Source organism: Buteo buteo, chromosome 9 (assembly GCF_964188355.1).
Source record: "Buteo buteo chromosome 9, bButBut1.hap1.1, whole genome shotgun sequence".
Classification (NCBI taxonomy): Eukaryota; Metazoa; Chordata; class Aves; order Accipitriformes; family Accipitridae; genus Buteo; species Buteo buteo.
The window spans coordinates 11,024,092-11,044,114 of NC_134179.1; the positions used below are offsets into that span (position 1 = coordinate 11,024,092).

Genomic DNA, 20,023 nt, shown 5'->3' on the forward strand with positions numbered 1-20,023 from the left:
GCAAGCACACCTCCTTGTCCAAAATGGGGGTGTGTAATGACAATACTTAAAGAATACCAGTGGCAAGTCCATCTTTGAAAATTGTTTACTGTACCTTTGCACCGTTGCCTAACAGGATCCCATTCATAGCCATCTGTACATTGCTATAGAGGAAAAAAAAATTAAACGTTAGGCTACTCAGGATTCTTTATTTTGGAAAAATAATCAAGCATATTTCAATGAACTCAAAAGTTTGACATTAAGGGAAATGCAATGTTTGCATACCTTCATAAGCTAGAAAAATGGCTATTGGTTCAGCATTGCTGTGCAGGAACAACAGCGAGTGTATATAAAGACAGCCTCTATCTCAGGAAGTTCCTAAGCTACCATTTATTGCCAGTAGGTAGGTTTTACTGGGGCTGGGGAACAAAGTGAGGAAAGCAGCACTTTCTCCTTGCCTTGTTCCTATATACTGTTTTAAAGCATCTGTCATTGGCTGAATCCTGGAATAGATGAACCTTTGGACTGACCCAGCTGACCAGTATGAAAATCTTCTTATGAAAAACAAGCAAGTTTTCCTGAATTTTGGTCTTGTTCACTGCCTTCCAACAGGTGAACATCTTTCATTCCTGGGGCCGGTTTGCCAAAGGGGCTAATGGGCCTCTATGCCCCTGTACTTCATCCTCTCTCCCATTAGCACTCTAGCAATGGGGAAGGATCCCATGACAGCTGGAAATTCGTTCACATGCTTTTTAAAATCACATGACTCCAGGAACTGCAGTCTAGGAAGAACAATTTATATTGTGAGACATACAATAATCAGTTATGAGTTTATAACAGTGGGATTACTTATAGAATTAAGACTTAGCAAAATTCAGAGACTGTACTCAGCAACTATTCATATCAGTGCAGACGAGTAAGTTCAGGAAGAATTTTAAATATTCTGCCCTGCAGTTAGACAGACATCTTCATTATTACTCTGCCCCAAAACATTAAACTGTCTAGAGGGTAGTAATTTTAATCACAGGTGACAGTTACAGAAACTGATTTGCAAAGCATCACAATGCTACCAACTACAGTGGACACATTTAAAATATCAATGAATCAACTGAGCTGTACTATGTAGGTGCATATGCATCCTATGCTGCTTAGGATATTGCTTTAATGGCCCTACAGAAAAGAAGAATTGAGTCGGCTAATGCAATTAGTCACAGTCAAGCAAGCTAAAGCTTGTTGCAACTCCTCTGCTGCAGAGGAACTATGCAAGCGACAAATTTGACCTTCCAATGCCTAGATCCACTTGTTCCATGTACTATCCTCAAGTTATTTTGAGGAACTTGTTACTAACAGACACTGATGCAGCAATAGGATTGAAAATACATTCTTCATTTCCAGGTGACACCAGCAATCTGTCAAACGTGGCAGCGAGTTGTAACTTTGGAGGCTTTTTCTTCCAAAGGGGTAAGTGGACAGCAAATTGCATTACAGTTCTCAATCTCTAAAGGAATGACTACATGCTGAGTTGACAACACCAAAGTTATTGTAGCTATGAAAACGCAAACCCAAAGGAAAACAGCTAATTCGTGCATTTACTGAATCACCCAATTCCTGTTAATGCACAACAGAAGTACTGTCTATTTAACTGTACGGAGCCAAGTCCATCTATTACTGCAGCTGAAGGGACTTTTAGAACAGAAAAGGATTTGGCCCTAAATGAATACAATGTACGCATGAGAAACAGTAGCATCCTAAGAGTAAAATTTCCAAAAGCTAAGGTTTTTTTGTTAAGTAGTTTTACATGATTAGAGTCTAATGATCATTGAAGCACCTAAATGCTAAGACCTCTTCAAAAATGGAGTATAGGAAGCCAAGTCATATATGCATGCTAGAAATTTTCCATTGGTATAAACAGAACTATGCAGGCTTATCAGAAAAGGCTACTTAATTTTTTAAAAAGAACATGTAATAAATGCAGAAAAGGAGGGGGGATGGGATCCCTATGTTAGTCTGGATTTTCAAAAGGTACTTAGATCTTCAGTTTCCACTTATATGTAGGGACTTAAAAAAAATAAATAATAAAATCACAAAAGCCCCTAAACAGAAGTACCCTCAACCTTCAAAAATCTATTGCTTCTAAAGCCCAGTGTTAAACTGTTTTATGACTGACTTCCTGATGCTCACTGGAAGCTTCTTTGAGCCCCGTCTTCTACAATAAGGTCCAACTCTGCAATATTTACTCGCTTGAGCCATCCCACTGACTTCAGTGGGATTACTTGTATAAGACACAATCTCAGTCTTTGGCTGTGGTTCTCTAACTTTTTGCATGTGTGCAGAATTTTCTGCTTGTGTGGCATTGCACTAATGTCTGTACACATATTCAGAGGTCCACCCATATGAAGCAAGTTGCAGGGATTACAACTGTAATCAGATGTGAAAATGTGGGTTTTTCCCCAGCCCAAGCCGATGTAATTGCCACTCCTTCTATGACATGCATTATGCAAGCCAAAGACTGAACACAAGCAGATTAAAAAAAGCCTTACAAAAAAGCCTTTAAATCTCTTACCCTATCACTTGGTTACAAGCAGAACCTCTTTCCAGTATTCTTGTACAATTTTATCAAGCCATGCAAAACCACTGCTCAAAACCAGCTCAGAAACCAACAGTCCTATCATCACTCCAGGACTAAGATGCTTCATTAAGAGCAGCGAATTTTGAAGTACTTACATTTTGTTAAAAACAGCCTGAAATACCCAAAAGAAAACACAAAAGAATGTTTGACCTAATTATCTGTCAAAGTCCATATCTTTCAAATGAAGGTCCTAGGGACCCTGTCTTTATGAAAATAGATTTAAAAAAATATTAAAACCTCATAATTTTGTTCAGTTCATCAAGCTCAGTACATAGGTAAGCTTTTCAGAACAGGCAGTTATAGCCTATTTTGCTCAATCTTGTCAACTTTAAAACACTGTTTCAGTGCAGTAACAGCTTACTTTACGGTTAACATTCGAACGCAAAGAACTTTGTATTGCATGCTATACATTGGCAAGAAATTTGGTTTTTCTTAAACGTCATTTAGAAAAGAATCCCTGCAAAGCAGTAATTACCTCGAACTCTATTAAACCTTACCGTGTACGTTATGGTTTCCTCAGTTTCCTGCGAATGTACTGTAATAAGAATGAGACCAGCCAAGAACATAGCTGTCAACATCGTGAACCTTGAAAGAAAGAAAAACAAATAAAGCGGGAATATTTTTAGCGCTCTCCTTGGCCGGGGGACGCAGTCAGCACCTCCGGGACCGGCTCCGGGACCGGCTGTGAGCGCCCGCCCAGCCTCTACCTGGGTGAAGCGGCCGGGACGCTGCCCCTTTTCTCCTGCAAGAAGAGGGTGAGGTTTGGCTGTGCTTCCAGCCCGGTGTATTTTAGCCAGCTGGGGAGGGGAGGGGGCGGAAATAATCAGAAGTAAATGGAGTTTAAAATAACACAGCACTTAATGCCACACTGAACTGGAAGCGGTGCGCTCCAGCGCGGCGCTGGGCGAGGGGCAGGCGGTGTGACCGCCCTGCCATCCCACGTTTCGGGGTGGCCAAGCGATTTTTAGGTAAAAGCTCACCGTCCGCCGGGAAAGCGGCCGGGGGAGAAGGCGGGGGACGACGACGACGACACCGGGGAGGGACGCGCTGCGGGACCCACCTCCCCGCGGGGAGACGATCGCCGCCCAGCCGAGCTGCGCGGCCGCACCAGCGGCTCCCGCCGGGCACCTGCTGGGCTCGGCCCGGGGCCGCCCTGCCCTGCCCCGCAAACCCGCTCCGGGGAGCGGCGGGGCGCGCAGCCCCCCGGCACTGCCCGCTCCTACCTGCGGCGGGGCCGCTGCGGGCGGCGGCGGTTGCTGCTCCCGGCGGCGCGTAACCGCGGCGGCTCGGCCCCGTCCGTCCGTCCGTCCGTCCGCTGGCTCCGCGGCGGTGCCGGCGCCCGCTCGCTCTCCTTCCCCGCCTCCCCGCGGGCCTTCGGCTAAATAGAAACGGTCCCGGCTCCTACCGGAGTCCCCGGGCTCCCCCTACCGGCCCCGCGGGGCCGGAGCCCTTCGGCGGGGCGGGGCGGGGCGACGCGAGGCGAGGGACGGCCCGGCCCGGCCCGGCCGTTCGCCGCTCCCCGCGCCCGCCCGCCCGCCCGCCGCCGGTCCGGGGGCGCCCCGAGGCGGGGCAGGTGCGGGGCGCCGCCGCGGCCGCCATGTTGGGTCTCTCAGGGGAGGGGGCGGCGGGCCCGAGGGGAGCGGTGGGCAGAGCCGCCGGAGGCGTGTTGCGGGGAAGGGACGTGGGTCCCTCCCGCCGTCCCTGCCCGGGGAAGCTGCGAGGGGAGGGCTGCGGAATCCCGCCGGAGCCGCTGCCTCACGCCGGTGCCGCACGCAGTTGGGTGCCCCAGCGAGGGCGGCCGGCGCTGTCGCGGTTGGGATCCGCTTAAAAGCGCAGGGCGGCCATCGTGTTGGGGAGCGTGGTGGGCCGTGCACGGCAGGCTTCGAGGCTTGGCAGCTACCGACGGAGCCCCACGAGGCAGAGGTGGGAAGGAGGGAAACGATGTGGCACTTGCAGATTTACCTTATACAGGGTATAGCAGGCCTGTAGTAACCCTACTGTGTACAGTGTAGCATATGGTATGGTTGCCCTGTTGTACGAAGTAGGGCTGCGATCCCAGGAGCCATGAGGTGCGCTGGCTGTCTTGCTCCGTGACGGATGGGCTTCACCATCTTCTTACCTGAGCTGTTGATGAACCGGCTCAGGCTGGATGCTGGGCGTGCTCCTTGGAGCATGTTCTTTGAAAACCTGTGTATAAATACATGTTTAATTTGAGCTGAGTTGTGACTTCGCAAGCAATAGTATGGAGTGTTTATCTGGCTAGGCAAGCTATTTGAAATTTAAAATAGCAAGACTGATGTGTTTTCCCCCCCATTCTGAATTCAGTAAATGTAAACTGCAAGGGGTCCTTCATGGGGGAATGCCTGTTCCTTTAGACTCCATGTAAGTGTCATAAGCAATCATTACTTTTAAGAGCTGTTTCTGTATATGAAATGCCGTTATTTCCTTACTGAGTGGGAAAGTTACTGGACTGAAAGGAGGATGAGGATGCGTTACAGAGGTTTAGAAGCTGTCGTAGGTGGCACAGTAATGGTGAGGAGCCATGTGCCAAGGAACTCTTTCTACAGAGGGATAAGCTGGATCTTTATTTAGGTCCCCAGTTTTGCTTCTGAGGGCACTGTGCTGTAGTAGTCTGGCTCTATTCCTGTAGTTGAACGTGAGGGCTTTAATTTTAAAAAAAGTTTTTAACTCCTTAACGTTGACCACGAAGGGCCTGTAGAACTTGAGATCTGAAAAAAATGTCATACTAGGTTGTAGACCTCTGGCACTGCTGGCCTGGAGAATAGCTTTCCTATATAATCCCCTAAATTCTTAACATTGAATTATATTTGATCTTATGTAAAACATCAGTTCTTTTTTTTTGGATGGCCATACAGTACACATTAATTTTGTCTCTGGACCAAATAACTTCTTTTCTTACCTGTTTTAGAAACGGCCAAGCTGGTAGTTTCAGAATACTTGTAGCTGTAACAGCGTTAACAGGATGTTACCTATATATATTTTTTTTTTTAGGTAGTTAAGAGAGAAGACAGGATTTTTCTACTTTCACTTACAGGTAAGTGGGACTCCTAAAATGTAGGACTTACAGTCCACACACCTCACTGGTAATTAAAGTACAAAAGAAACAACATGGCGTAATAGAGAAAATTTAGGTTGACTAAGTTTTTAGGACATTTTGCAGGTACTTTCATATGCCAACCTCTTTAACAAGCTATCTTTTGATGCTTAGTCTCATGCTGCAAAAAGGATTCCCTTAAAGCCTGTATGTCATTTTTTTAGAAATATAGCTTCAAAGTGTTAGATTGACTCTAAGTTATTGACTTGTTTTAGTGTAAACTGGGTTAATATTTGTGACGTGCCCTCTAACATATTTTGAAATTTTACTGTTTCATGCTTACAGAAAGCAGTACAGACATTTCTAATAACCTCATGAATGCAACATCGTAACATCAGTTACTTATATCTGCTGGCAACAACACTTAAGTAAGTTTTGAGTTCATTGTCATATCTGCCATGCAAAGAGAACTGAATGTAACTTGTTGGATTCTGGATTAAGTAAAAATTTAAAAAAGTTTTGTCTTAATCTACCACCTGGGGAAACAGGTGGTATCTGTATCACAGAACTGCAGTTGGTTGTTTTTACTCTAGAAAAAGTGAAGCAGAGAATAACAGAAACATCATTTTGGAGGATGTATGAATGCTGGCCGAGTATAGATCCTATACTTGGCTTCAGACAGTGTTATACGTTTGCTGAAATACCATATTCTGCCAAGGATAGTTCTCGATCCTTTAAATGGAGGTAGTAGACTCAGTTCATGATTTTGTAGTTCAGATATTTCCTACTGAGACAACTGGAAATTTGCCTGATGTAGGATAGCAGGATTTAGACCCTTGGAAATGTTAAGGAGTGTGAGGGATGTGAATGAGCTGCTCAGCAGTAGAACAACTTATTTACACGTCTGAAATGTCTGAAGACGTCATGTAAGAAGTGGTCAAGCCATCCATTCTTTCTTGCTCACCATGCAACATGGCATTGCTGAGGCCAATCCCTTACAACAGTTGCTGACAGTGCTTCCAATTGAAGCAGTTCTGCGAGGCTGGCCCCTAAGTATTTGCTTTTGGCTCCTCCTGGAAATGGTGCATTCTATTCCCTACTGCTTTAGTGAACTCTTTGTCACATCTCAGCTTTTGCTTTCTTTAAAAAACAACAGTTTTCATACATTCTTTAACTTGAATGTGTTTATGACTTAAAAATTGTCATTTTTTCTTCCTGGCAGGACTTGTTACTACCCCCCATTGTCCTCAAAAACCCAAGGATAGGTAGGCTGAAGGAAGACTGTGTGTGGTTAAAATGTCACTGCACTCCAACTAATTCTGGCTGCTAGAATTGTCCCTGGGGGCAATAGACAGCTGGACATAATTTAGAGCAGGCTGAGATTGATACTAGAGGCTAGCCCGAAAATGAGGAAAACAAAATTGCAGTTTAATCTCTTCTACTCCCAGATCTGACCCCCTTTTCCTGTTTCAAACATAGCTCACTAGAACAGAAAATCAAGCACAAAGCGAATTTAAGCAACTTGTATTTGTCAGCTCAGGGGACTATCAGTGTCAATTTAAGATGATTTCTTTTCCCAAGCATGTCATATCAAGTAACACTGGAGTTGTCTAAAGTAAGAGCTGGAATGGTGGAGACGTTATTTTCATGTTGGACTCACAGGAATTTTAGAACATAAATTATTTTGATAACATGGCAGGCTGCCTTTCTGCCACACTGCCTGCAAATGTCAAAATTTTTTCCATGTTTCAACTTGGAAATGACATAGTGTTGGTGAAGGATAAATTGTAAAGAATTATATGTCTGACTTTATTGCTGATTAAATATGACAAATGTTGAACTTTTATTTGAGGTAAGATTTTACAAGTTTATTTATCTTCAAGGGAGGTGTTGTCAACATACTGCATGTGGCGTGAGGTGTGACTTTACTGTAAACTTAATTTGAAGAACTGTTTTAGCAAACTGCTCTCATATTTCATAGAAAGCTGACAGTGAGAGGTAAAAATGTGTCATATCAGTTTCTGATCATAGATGTTGAAATTACAAAAAGTTAATAACGACCAAAATGTCACTAGCAAAGGACGAAGAACACATTCTCTCCTTCTTAAGCCTCTCATTAAAACTAAATGTATATTTATTGTTGTTGTTTGCTGCTTTGTATTACGGTAGAGTACATAGGTGACAGATGATACATGTAATTAGAGAAAACTCCTGCCCCATAATTCTTGCAATTTGGCGAGGAAACAAGCATGAGAGTTGGATTAGAAAATCTGGTAGCCTAGAATTTCAGCCTTTATTTTGCTAAAATTATCTCCTCTATGAGAGATCTTGCATGAGTTTTGTTGTGCTGAGGCCCTTGGCTAACTTAGGCTAACCTGTGGTTTCATTTCTAAATGTCTAACAATGCTCTGAGGATATTAAAGTATAATGTTATTGCCATTTTTTTATTTTAACTTTTAGTAAAGATCAAGCATGTGGTTTGCATGCAATTTATCAAGCATGCAGTTTGCTTTTCTTCTGCAGTTTATGGGGATGTGATCTTACAGTCTGTATGTTTCTGTAAACTCCAGCAGAAATTTGAATGCCCAGAGAATGTGGTAATTGTATTCTCACCAGAGTCCTTTAACAGTAAAAGAAAATGTGAGTGAGAGAGAGCGAGTGAATGAGAAAGGCATCTCCCCAGAGGCTGGCTGTCTTTTCCATTGGTGCAGTTGTACAGCCATAATAAATTAGAAAATTGAAGGGCTTCAGAAGCGTGAGTAGCTTTCTGATACAGCTGAAAACAACATATGAAATGAGGATGTGAATGGTGTGGGGGAAGGAGGATTCCATTTTACTTCCCATGTGTGGTTCACCACATCTTGTGTCTTCTGTAATTAGTATTTTTCATGGCTGTAAACCACTCCTGTTGGTACTTAGGTGTGACATTAATTTCAGGCTTCCCTTTGAAAAACGAGAGAGGTTTACAGGTGCTTTCTCAGTGTTTTCAAGGGCATAACTTTGAGGCCCAACTTAACAAAAGTTTACTCACAATCCCGGAATGTCTGTTTTAATTGGATTAATTTAATTGTCTGTTTTACCTGTATGGATTAACCATACAGGTAAAGACTATTTAATGTGGTAAGAATTTCAGGTATGACAAATTTGGGCCTTAAGTTAAATTGCACCACTACTGCTGTGAAGATTGTACTTTGCTAATTGTATCTGGAATTTGATTAGTCTTCCTATCTTTTGCTCGTATGGGTATTTCATAGAATCATAGAATGGTTTGGGTTGGAAGGGACCTTAAAGATCACCTATTTCCAAGCCCCCTGCCATGGGTAGGGACACCTTCCACTAGACCAGGTTGCTCCAAGCCTCATCCAACCTGGCCTTGAACACTTCCAGGGATGGGGCATCCACAACTTCTCTGGGCAACCTGTTCCAGTGCCTCACCATGCTCACAGGGAAAAACTTCTTGCTAATACCTAATCTAAAGCTACCCTCATGCATTTCTAACTAATGCTATCATTTTATTCTGTGTAGCAGCTCTTTTCCATTGCGGTCTCTACCAGTGATTTTCCTTCTCTTCTCTTTTTCTTTTTCTCATGCCAGATAAGAGAAACAGGAGACCGGGAAACATGCATCAGTGTAGATACGTGGTTTTTGTAAACACTGGAGTTGTCATTCCTTCTTCCTTTTTTCTGGAAAACCAACGTTGCTGCATACAGGAGTTTAAGTCTGATGCTGTACTACGTTTCAACCAGTTTGCTTAAATTAAGAACTGTCTAGAACCTTTTCACAGAACTATAGCCCATCTGAGGAATAGGCAACCTTCCTGATATTCAAAATACTAGCTGGAATATATAGTTTTCTTCTGATTAAACTATGTCAGTGCTGTTCCTTGCTCTGGCTAAGAGGCAAAATAGAAATGCCAGAATTCAGATCCAGTATTACCCAGAATATGTTGGAGACAGTTTTCATCTCTAGTTTTGGCTTCTTGTGAAGCTTTGTGCAAATCATTTAATCTATTCCTTGGTACACTCTCTGTGAAATGAAGAAAATATGTGATACTTGCACAGGGAAGCGGAGCGAATGCATTCGCTTACGTATCCAGGATTTCCAAAGGCAGTTAATTGTCTTAGATACCCAGATCCCTTTCAAAGTCAGTGGAATTTGGATGCTTCTCTGTGAGGTTGACTCCAGGCAGCAGTGACAGGGCCTGCTGTAGGCACCTTGCCGTTGGCTCAACTGAAAGTAGAATCAGGCAGAACTTCATCTCCTGCAATGTTCATGTTTCAAAGAGAAAAATGAGTGTGGATGAGTAAAAACTCTGTGTCTTGTCTTTATCATCCCTCCATGTAGGAAATCCATTTCCCCTTCCTCTGAGCGGTAGGTGTCTCTTTTTTTTTGTCCTATATTTTTCATTTCTGAGAAAAGTAAATGTGACCTGTACATGTGTATGATTAGAATGGATTTCTAATTGGCAGGTCAACTTCAGCAGGCTATTCAAGCTGTTAATATGCCCTATTTTTAATTTTTGCAGTTTTCCAGTATTGTATTTAGCTCCAGATTTTTTTGAACTATTTTGAATAATTCAGCCTTTTTTTGTCCTCAGTCAAGAGGACATAGAGTATTCCTGATTCTCAGAAAGTGTTAAACACCTTCAGTCCATATTTGAAAACCCTAACCTAATGCGTTCTGCAGAACCTCATGGACCTAGAATGGAGCACGACAGTGTTGTGAACTTTCAGCAAAACAAAAATGAGACGTCTCAGAAATGCCGCAGTGGAAGAGGACCTTAGAAGAACAGATTTGTAGGGTAGAGCTCTTGCTAATGACCGTTCTGCTTTTTAAAATTCATAAACATCAGGATCAGTAGATAAGTTAAATAATAATTTGGTTTCATAAGCATCTTCTGAACTCTCCGAGTTTTCTTTTCTTTTCTTTCCCTTTTGAGAAAAAGTTATTAATACTGGAAAAGCAGCAGCATTTCGTATTTATATTGTGTGTGGGTGAACTTGGCAAACAACCTGCCCAGTTAACCTGTTAATTATTGTCCAGAGACACAACTTTTCTGGTGAATATCTGCATGTTAATACTAAAGGATATATGTCAGAGCATTTTAATTCCCTAGAATATTAAACTTACTTAGTGCTAATCTGTATGCTGTCATACAGAAAACAGAAGAAAAATAACAGTAGGGATTTTCCTTTTTGTGAGATTAAAGGGGTTATCCTTGCACCCCTCTTTGCAGATACATATGGTTGAAAGGCATTGAAATTCTGGAAAAGATCTGGAAGATGATACAACTGAGAGCTGGCACAGAAAAGTCTGTATCCCCGTACGCTCCCAAAATGTACTCTGTAGGAGTTTAACCACATCAGGGGAAAACTCGGCTCTGGGAGTGAGACAGAGGGAACACCACTGCTCTAAGTCATTGAGGTATCCCTTTTAAGTGGCTGCAGAACAATACCAAACATTACATCTGTGTAATAAACTAACACATAACTTACAATATATACTAATTTTAAATTATGTGTAACATGGGAATTCTTTTTTTGTTAATCAGTTCAAGTTCTTGTTCCCTGGAAGCCCAAAGCCCTGACAAATTAATTCCTGCTCATTCACGCCTTACTGTGCTTTAAGGGCTGTTAAAATTTGGAAGACTGCCAATGCCAGAAGTGATAAAGGCCCCAAATAAACTGATCGATACAAAGAAAAACAAATACCCCTCTCCACCCCCATCCAGAGCAGCCTAGTGTAGTTCAGTTAACTTGCTTATGTCACTCAAGAAACCTCAGAGCTCTGTTTTGCCAACAATAGCCTCAGTGTGTACGGGGCTGTGGGCCTCTTTGGCACCACAGCTGCAGGTCGTAAATACAGTTCTGGAGATTAAGATATTAAAGTGTCCCTCTTTGGAGGCTGCAGAACAACGCCTGAGGTATTGCCCCCTGCCTCCAAGGCAGCCTGGTAGCTCCCAGGGCTGTCAGGTGACTGTACGGAGCACACTCAAAGAGGGTCCCACATGTGGATTAGTTCTCAGAAATGACATTTCTGCCATTTCTTGTGTTAGCCAGGGAGTGTTTGTTACGCTGTGCTTCCATTTCCTGCAGAAGGCTCCGTAAAGTTGGTTAAAGTGGTTTGCTGAACATTAATTCAGTGTACATAAGAGAAAGGATAGGTACATGCTTTAAAAATAGCACTGGACACTGTGCAGACCAAGTTACAGCTGGAGCACCAGTCTGTCCTCTGTCTTTTCATGCATTTGTAAAATAGTAACAAAAACAGAAGGGGGCATGTGGAAAAAAAATCACTTGCATCAGTGCAAAGGAGGGGAATGTATTTACCTGGATCCTACTCAGTGTCTTACTAGTAGTTACTTCCAGACTCCTTATGCATTACCTTTTATCCCATTTTATGTAGAAAAGGTTTTTGCTTTCCAGCTCCCTTACTCTTGAAAAAATGTGCCTTTCTCACTGTAATGTTTGACAGCACTTTAAACAGTGAACTGTGGTTGCAGAAATTTTCATTTCTAGAAGCAATAATGTGTCAGAATTTCAGGCCTTGATCATTTATGTTCAAGTTCATAATTCATTTTTCAAATGGGTATCTCTAAGAGAGAACAGACTTTTACCATTTAAAATCAGGCTCTGCAAGAAAACAACAGAGCAGGAAAAGCATCATTGATTGAGCTTGCCTGTCCTTTTCTCAAATCAAAGGAAAACTCTTGGTTCAACATTTTGTCAGCAAATTGTGGCTGAGTTATTAATTATGTCTCAGTTATTAAGTACCTGGAATTTATAAATCTTTCAGGAAGGCATTTAATATACAAATCCCTGAATGTTGCTGGAGCTCCTGACTGGTATCTCTAGGTAAGCTGTGGACAGTAAGAAATAGGTCATCTTGAAGGTGAATGAATTAAGCCTGTTGAAGTAGATGGTTTGATTGATTGGAAAATACCTTTTTTGGCACTTGGTGCTTTAGGACTGAGAGTCACATTCTTTCTCTCTGTTGCACTGGAGATGCATTGAAACTCGTGTGGTCCGACTGCAGTGGGTTAGGAACCTGTTACATTTTTGTGAGTAACTGTGCATAATGGCTTTTGGGGACAGGTCTAGTAGTTGCTGTTAGCTGGTAAATTCCTTGCTGCTTTAAAGGGGAGGGCACAGAAACAATGGAGATGACTTTGGCTTTAAGACTGTGGCACTGCAGTTATTAAGAAGGAGCTTTTCTTATTTTTCCCATGCTTTTCTTCAGTCCCTTTTGTCATGCTGATTCAAAAGAAGATTAGCCAAAAGCAAAAAGAGAAAAAAATGTGACTACTGGACCGCAACGTCATTCAGTGGAGTTATTGCTTAAGACTGTTTTCAGGAAACTGTAAGAGTTACTGAACTTAGCATTAATTCAGAATTGGGTCTTACCCTGCGTGGAAGTAGAATGTAACTGGTGTGCGTGAGTGTGCGTGTGTATTAACTTGCATGTATATCAGAAGATCAATGAAAACTCGGGGCCGGGGGCGTGGGGGGAGGGTGTCAGACTAACAGGCAATGTGGTCTGAACTCTGACAGTCATCATCCAAGTACTCAAGACTACTCTGCCACTGTGTCCCAATCTCATCTACAGGGACATGTCTTATTATAAAGGAGTTCTTTGTGCTTAATACAGTCCGTTCACTTAGAAAGTCTGCAAAGATAACATTTAATTCTGTCTGCTTTAATGGTGTTTTTGTGATGACAGCACCTACATTTTATGAGTAGAACTATATGAAAATGAGAAGTTTTCTGAAAAAAATATAAAATAATCCTGTGAGTGGGTGAAAACTTTTTAATGACAATGCTAAGGAGAAGACTGTAAAATAGTCTTACCACCTATTTTTCCTATAGCTTCCTGCCTTCCACCAAAGATTATCCTTTCTTCTTTAATTAGCAGGAAATTTTATAAGAGGATATATAATTTTGTTTCTCTGAAGGTAGAGGATTGAGTGGTTTTACAACATTCCTTTAGAGCTAATAATGATTCAAAGCAGTCACATAACATTCATTTTATAACAAACGTGTATAAAAAATTCTTGGATGTAGAAAATCACAGTTTATGGCTGTGGCACAAGGCATTATTTTGGGTGGAATTACTCCAGATTCTTTGACACACTTCATTCAATTAACTTCAGTTTTCATCTCCAACATAGCTGTTGCTATTTAGTAAAAGCCTTCTATAATGCAGAAAATGTATCTGCGGTGTAGGCCTGAAGTGTAGCAAGTTGTGATGTTTAAAAGTTGGCCCCTGTGGGCTGGGTTTAAACTGCTGTAACACACTTTGTTGTTAAGTCACATTTAGCATAGTTAGGTGAAGTGGTAAGGATAGTATTTATTTGGGGTGGATTAACAGTTTCTCAGTTTTAGGAGGTTTTTTTTTTTTGAAGTATGCATATTAGGAAGGTAAATAGGAGCTATTACAATACTCCATCTGGAGTCAGAAAACCTTCTTTCACTGCACTGCTGCCTTTTCAGAATGATTTCCCAGTGTCAGGCAAATAATATCATGGAGGCATGGAAGAAAGTAGAATGGATTTATTTGTCGTAATCTTTATTAGAGAAAAGCTCTTGACTTTTCCTTCTTCATTTTCCAGAAGGAAATGAAGATTACATACATTTCCTTCAGAAAAAAGTAGGTTTGTTTTTTGTCCACCTTGAGATCTGAATGAAATCTTTTTTTCCAGTTGGCAGTATGTAACACAGCATACCTTTTGTGACAGACTGTGTAAGGGATTAGCCATCTTATGAATTTATTAACAGCAGTAATAAATTATTTTACAACTATTAGGGATCCTCAATAATTTTACTAACTTGAATTTAAAAGTATGTGAATGGTGTAAGTGAATTATGAGATACTACTACGTAAAGATGTTTGCTCACAATTTAACTTCTAGTTCTCAAGCTATCAGTTGTTTACTGGTCTGGACCAATGAAGTACTAAAAGTTAAATACTGTGAAATGTTAAACTTTGAGGAAAGATATGAGGAAAGAAACTATCTCTAGCCAACACTGTGGTCAACAGCAGTGCCCTGACCTGATTACTTAAGCTGATGTTTTTCCTAAATCTGTCATGAATCAGTAATTATCAAGTTTTGCAATACTCAATGATTCTCTTGTGAATAGCAAAAAGATTTGTTATTGTAGGTTGGTATTTTCTAAAAAGAAGTGTTCAACTCTTGCATCTGCAAGCTCTATACAGTATGTTTTGCTTTTTTTTGCCTGGAGAACTGTGGAATGCCACAACAAATCTCCTGAAGGGTTTCACAAAATGTGAGGAAAATTCAACCTGGCCTAATCTGGAGTGACCTCTCTGGTGTCTTTTAAAATAAACTTTTGTGTCAGTGTGTTTTCCCATTCATGGTTGGAAGATATCCAGTACAAGTATTCAGTTGTAGGGCTTGACTTGTAGGGCTTCTAATAGGAAAAGGAACTTGTACAACATATTTTTATTATTAGTGGGGTGTTCTCATAGTAATTTAATATGGTAGTCCCAGAAAAATTTCCCTTTTCCCTTGCACCGAGTGCCATGCGGTAGTGTGAGGTGTGTTGTGGATGGGGTCAGACGAGGGACTAGGTGCCTGAATGAGGCTGGAAATTCAATCCATGCTTCCCTTGATTATGGTAGCATAATACTAAAAGCTGGCTTTGAAGCCCCAGTAATCCTTGCAGCTCCTGGCTGAGTTTTCTGAGAAATAAGGGACCAATATTAGGGGAACTTCTCAGTTAAAGGGAATGAGAGATGTTGTAACATGATTCATTGTCTGTTTAGTCATTTAAAAAGAAAAGGATGGGATGGCAAAACTTCTGTGGGACCTATTTGATGGATGCTTTCTGCTTATGTCCATGCAGATCTGTGGCTACAGCCCTGTGCAAATTGGACTTTGTTTCAAGCTACATGTGAATTTACATGTAAAGTTACTGCCATCCCCTGAAGTTTGTATAAGGAATGCAGCTGAGTAAGAGGTAAGTGGGACTATGCTCCCCATGTGGCAGAGCTCCTGTGATCTGATTGACAGCTATCATTAGTTGGCTGATGGGTGAGCCTTAAAGGGGAGAATGTACAAACAAGCAAATCTAAATGCAAATGTTGATTTGAGGGGATGGTCTAACATTGGCAGAGATCTATCCAGATGATAGGGGAGTTGATAGCAGGGAAAAAAGAAGAAAAAAAAAAAAAAAAAAAAAAAGGAGGAAATTTGAACCAGCCAGTTCTTTTCTGGTGAAAATTGCTGAACATACGTTTGTGGTTTTAAGTAAATGTGCACATTAAAAACATGGTTTTTGATAAATTACTATTGTTGCTGTTTAAAGCATATGGATTTACAAGCACCAGAAAATACCATAAGCCTATGAGATTGGGACTGCACTATGGAAACAAACAGCACACTGGCAAAATAGAGAGATGTTTTCTCAATGGTGCTCTCCATTAAAAAGTCAACTCTGCATAGTTCTTTCTGAAAGCTTCATACAGGGATACTGCGTACCTCTCAAAGATAAATGCACGATAAAACGGTGAATTAAATGGTAACCACTGTGTGTTGCTTTAAAATGAAGAAGGCTTTTATAAGATTGTTGAGCCGAAGTTACATGTTGCGGATCCATTGTGTAGGAATGCAATGAAATTAATTCCTCTTTGAGATAATGAAAAAGAGCTAGAAATAATAGATATCAGGTAGCAGCCACTAGCTGCCCTCTAGTGGCAAAATGGCAGTATGAGGTCTGTTTGTCTCCCGTGTTCACAGTGGTTGAAAAGCAGAATGTTTACTGGAAGGCAAACAAAAATGTGCAAGTATTTTTGAAAGGATTCTATAGTTACAGTTCAAATGTCAGACCAGCAGTGGAGTAGATGGAATATTAGACATAGAGCACAGGCATAGTGCCCTCTGGGGGGGGGCTGTCTTTCACAATTCTCATACCATATGATGTACAGAAAAGCTCCACAGACTTTACATTCAGAGCTTGTTCCAAAAATTCTCAATGTATTAAAAAAGTTTGAATTTGGACATTTGCTTCAGCTCATTTTGGGAAGAGAGATCACGTATGAAACTGGGATGTAACTTCACAGCTGAACTTGCCCTAGTCTGGAACTGTTGAAATTGATGGCTTTTTCCACGGTTATTATTCTCTGCTAGATGAAAGAACTCTTTCGTGAATCCTACATTAATCCTCTTCACTTCTAGTTTGCATAGTTGTCTGCTCTGGTTCGTGAAGAAAGGAATCTTCATGGTTGAAATGAGCCAAAATTATGAATCCTCTGAACAGGCTCACCTTAAAAAGGAAGCTAATGTCTTCATGGAGAGTGCCAGCATAGTCTAACATAATAGATGCAATTAAACTAATTTTCCTCTTGTTTAAACTGTGGTAATAACAACTTCCCCCCCGCCCCACCCCTGCCCCTTAAGTCAATTTACTTCTTTAAAATTGCATGAAAGAGAAAAGAATCAGAGTAAGTTATATAAGTGATGTAGCAAGCTGTTAGGTACAAACATTATGTCCTTTATGAAGCTTCATTTGTTGCCTTGTGAAAGCAATTGACTAACCCTCTATGATACAGTTATTTGGAAAAGCATGTGAGTTTCTGTAATGACTACAAAGGTGTCTTTCTATGTGATGTTAGGAAGAGCTGGACTGGTTAGTGAGGGTTAAACTTTTCTGTCCTGTTATGGTATTTTCTGAAGCTGCTGCTGTATCTTTGTCTTCTGTGCAAAACGTGATTTCTGTTTCTATTTGGTTAAACAGAAAGTTGGGTAAGATGAATTCAGGAAAAATATCTGGACTTGGCAAGACTAGGAATCCTAAATGCAATGATTTGTCTTAAGGTTCAGGTTCTGGGAATAACAGGCTATTTCAGATTGACAAAGAGTACACCACAAGGGAATTTGGGAGTGGCTGCATTACTCCAGTGTATTTTTTGAGATGGCAGTGGATATGTGTGCGGGGGAAGAGTGAGACACAGACGAGAAGGGTATGAAAGGCTCTTGTTGAGAAGTTTTTTTGTGTGTATTAATATCAGTGTGGATAAAAGGAGAAGTAAAGATAATATTGATTGCAAACAATTTTAATCAATGTTTATTGCCTGTGCAGAGTCTTCAAAAGATTAAAATGAGAGGGAAGACTTATGCTCGGAGAAGTCAGTGTAATAGGCAGAGCCTAAGGAGCGTTGATGAATCAGGTTTTTCTTTATCCACGCTTATCGGGTACATCTCCCTCCTATTCATGTTTTCTACAGCCTCTTTTGTTTTCCTCTTAATGAATGCAGTGCTTTTTAGAAGGCAAAAATAAATTTATCTGGGTATAGAAGTCCTGAAAGTATGGACAGACCTATGAACACACAGGTACATGTTCTGAAAAGCACATGCGTCCACACACACACAGAACACATGCAGTTGTGTAAGGGCCTTTCTGATAGCATCTGCTGTATTTGTCTCCATGGGTTCTGTAAAGGCGTCTCTGTGCTAAGCTACGCAAAGCAGGTTTGGAGAAAGCTGAAAGAATATGGTTCAATGGGGCTACCCCTTCCCACATGTTGTGAACCAGAGTTACTAAAGGTAATGGTGCTCCAGGTTATCTCTGGGATTAGTAGCTAGAAGGAGTCTCTTAACGTGGCTCTAATGTAGCTGCATAACTGGGAAGTCAGAGGGCTGTGCTGGAGACCACAGTCAAAGACCTCTCTCCACAAAATCTTGGCCTTCTCTAAATTGCTGCAAATGAGGCAAAATCTTCTCTCCCTCAGTGGGCTGACATTGACTGATATCTGTGACTGTTCCCCTCAAAGGGCTACTCTCTTGCTTTTAATATCAGTGGACATCTTGGCTCAGTTCCATTGGTCAGAGTATTCTTTGGCCTGTCCCAAATCTGATTGAATGAAGAAGCTGACTGTAGTATCTAACACTGATTTTTGATGTGGGGAAATGTAGATGCTCCACAGAAGCTGCTTAGTGATTTCATAGACACTTGGAGGCAAACATGGGATGGAAACTTCAAGGGATAACTAAGTCCAGTTAGACTCTGTGGTAGTGGTCAGAGAGTAGAATCTCTGTTAATTCATATGCACTATACTGATGTACATGTAATATTCTTGTAATAACAACCTGAGTTTTTAAAACTTATCAGACTTCTGTGCTTGGAAGGTTAGGCTCAAGCACATGACAGCTGAAGCTAGTACGTGTGCTTCATTTGAAGCAACAGTGAAATAATAGTTTGATAATATTTTGTTACCTATATCCCTTTATGTGGGACATTTTGTTCCCCATCTCACAATGCAACATACTCAGGAGTAGGTGTTGTTTTCCTTGCTTTTCCCATCTGTCCCTTCACCCATACCCACTTGCCTCCCCAGAGATCAGTGTTCCCCCTGTTACTGTGTGCTTCTCACTGATGATAGTTAAGATAGTTTGGGATACCTCAAACAAAAGAAAACAGTCAGCAAAGGAACAAACAACTGCTTTGTGCTTAGGAACATCTTCACCTTTCATCAAGCCTTCCAGAACTGCTCTGGGGCTGGAACCCGAAGTAGTTGCTGGCTCCTCTGGTGCCTGTTTTGTGTGAGATACTTGAAACAGATTGTATCTTCACCAGACTACCTGTGGAGGTTAATTTGCATGAGAACAACATTTACAGTATCCTTCAGGCATACAGTAGAAGATGCAGCTGTTGAATCTCTAGGGAAGTTCATATTGTCCTGTAGATACACAGCCAAGTATATAACTTAGATTCCCAGCAAAAACACATTCTTGTTCAGGCATTCTGTGGAGGGTATAACCTCTGCAGTGGACCTTACTGTTTGTTCCAACAGTGAAAAAACTGTAAGCGTCATGAGCTGTGATTTGTTTTCTGAAAAGGCTTGGCAAGTTTCCACGAACACTAGGTATCTGTCTAACTGAATTTGCAAGTTCCTCCAGCTGCCCTGGGGAGCTTGTAAGTGCCTTGAACCTCATTCCTGCCCACATGGAAGTTACAAGATGTGACTGCTTTGCCAGCAGGGCTGGTAAATTCCAAGAACCCCAGATACTGGATACACAGAAATTACAACCCTGCTGGCCACACTGGTCAAACTAGGAATGTTTTGGAGTTTCATGAGCCTTAGCTGTTTCTACATGTAGTTTACAAGTTGCAGTTGTGCATCTACGTAAAGTACTTTGGCACAAACAGCTGGAGTTTTTGGTGGTTACAATCTCAGCCAGCACAGTGCATAAGCAGGACTTGGAGAATTTGCAGTGCTGATGGTTTCTCAGCACAGCTTGTAAACTTGGTGGTCTCTGGGCAGAATGTTTTTGAGACTGTCCCTCCTGTTGATTTAGCAGAGGAGATGCTACTCTCATGAACCTCAAACTTCAGGGATGGGAT

The 20,023-nt window shown here is 41.5% G+C and overlaps 1 protein-coding gene and 1 long non-coding RNA gene across 3 annotated transcripts in view; one reads left to right on the forward strand and one right to left on the reverse strand.

The window, feature by feature from the left end:
- The window catches only part of EFEMP1 (EGF containing fibulin extracellular matrix protein 1), a 49,829-nt gene extending 45,835 nt beyond the window's left edge, over positions 1–3,994 (reverse strand). The window contains exons 1-3 of one of the 2 annotated variants that reach the window (XM_075035386.1): positions 3,832–3,994; positions 3,106–3,193; positions 95–143 (exon numbers count right to left, since the gene is read on the reverse strand). In XM_075035386.1, the coding sequence (XP_074891487.1) occupies positions 95–143; positions 3,106–3,186 (130 nt within the window). In that variant the 5' untranslated portion in view covers positions 3,187–3,193; positions 3,832–3,994. Of the gene's footprint in view, positions 1–94; positions 144–3,105; positions 3,194–3,315; positions 3,447–3,831 lie in introns of those variants that run through there. The other variant, XM_075035387.1, reaches the window with a different exon arrangement.
- Positions 3,995–4,122: 128 nt separating this feature from the next.
- Positions 4,123–15,547, forward strand: LOC142034331 (uncharacterized). The gene is made up of 3 exons (XR_012651586.1): positions 4,123–4,531; positions 5,621–5,663; positions 15,527–15,547. It is a non-coding gene; the product is annotated as an uncharacterized LOC142034331 (long non-coding RNA).
- Positions 15,548–20,023: the final 4,476 nt, after the last annotated feature.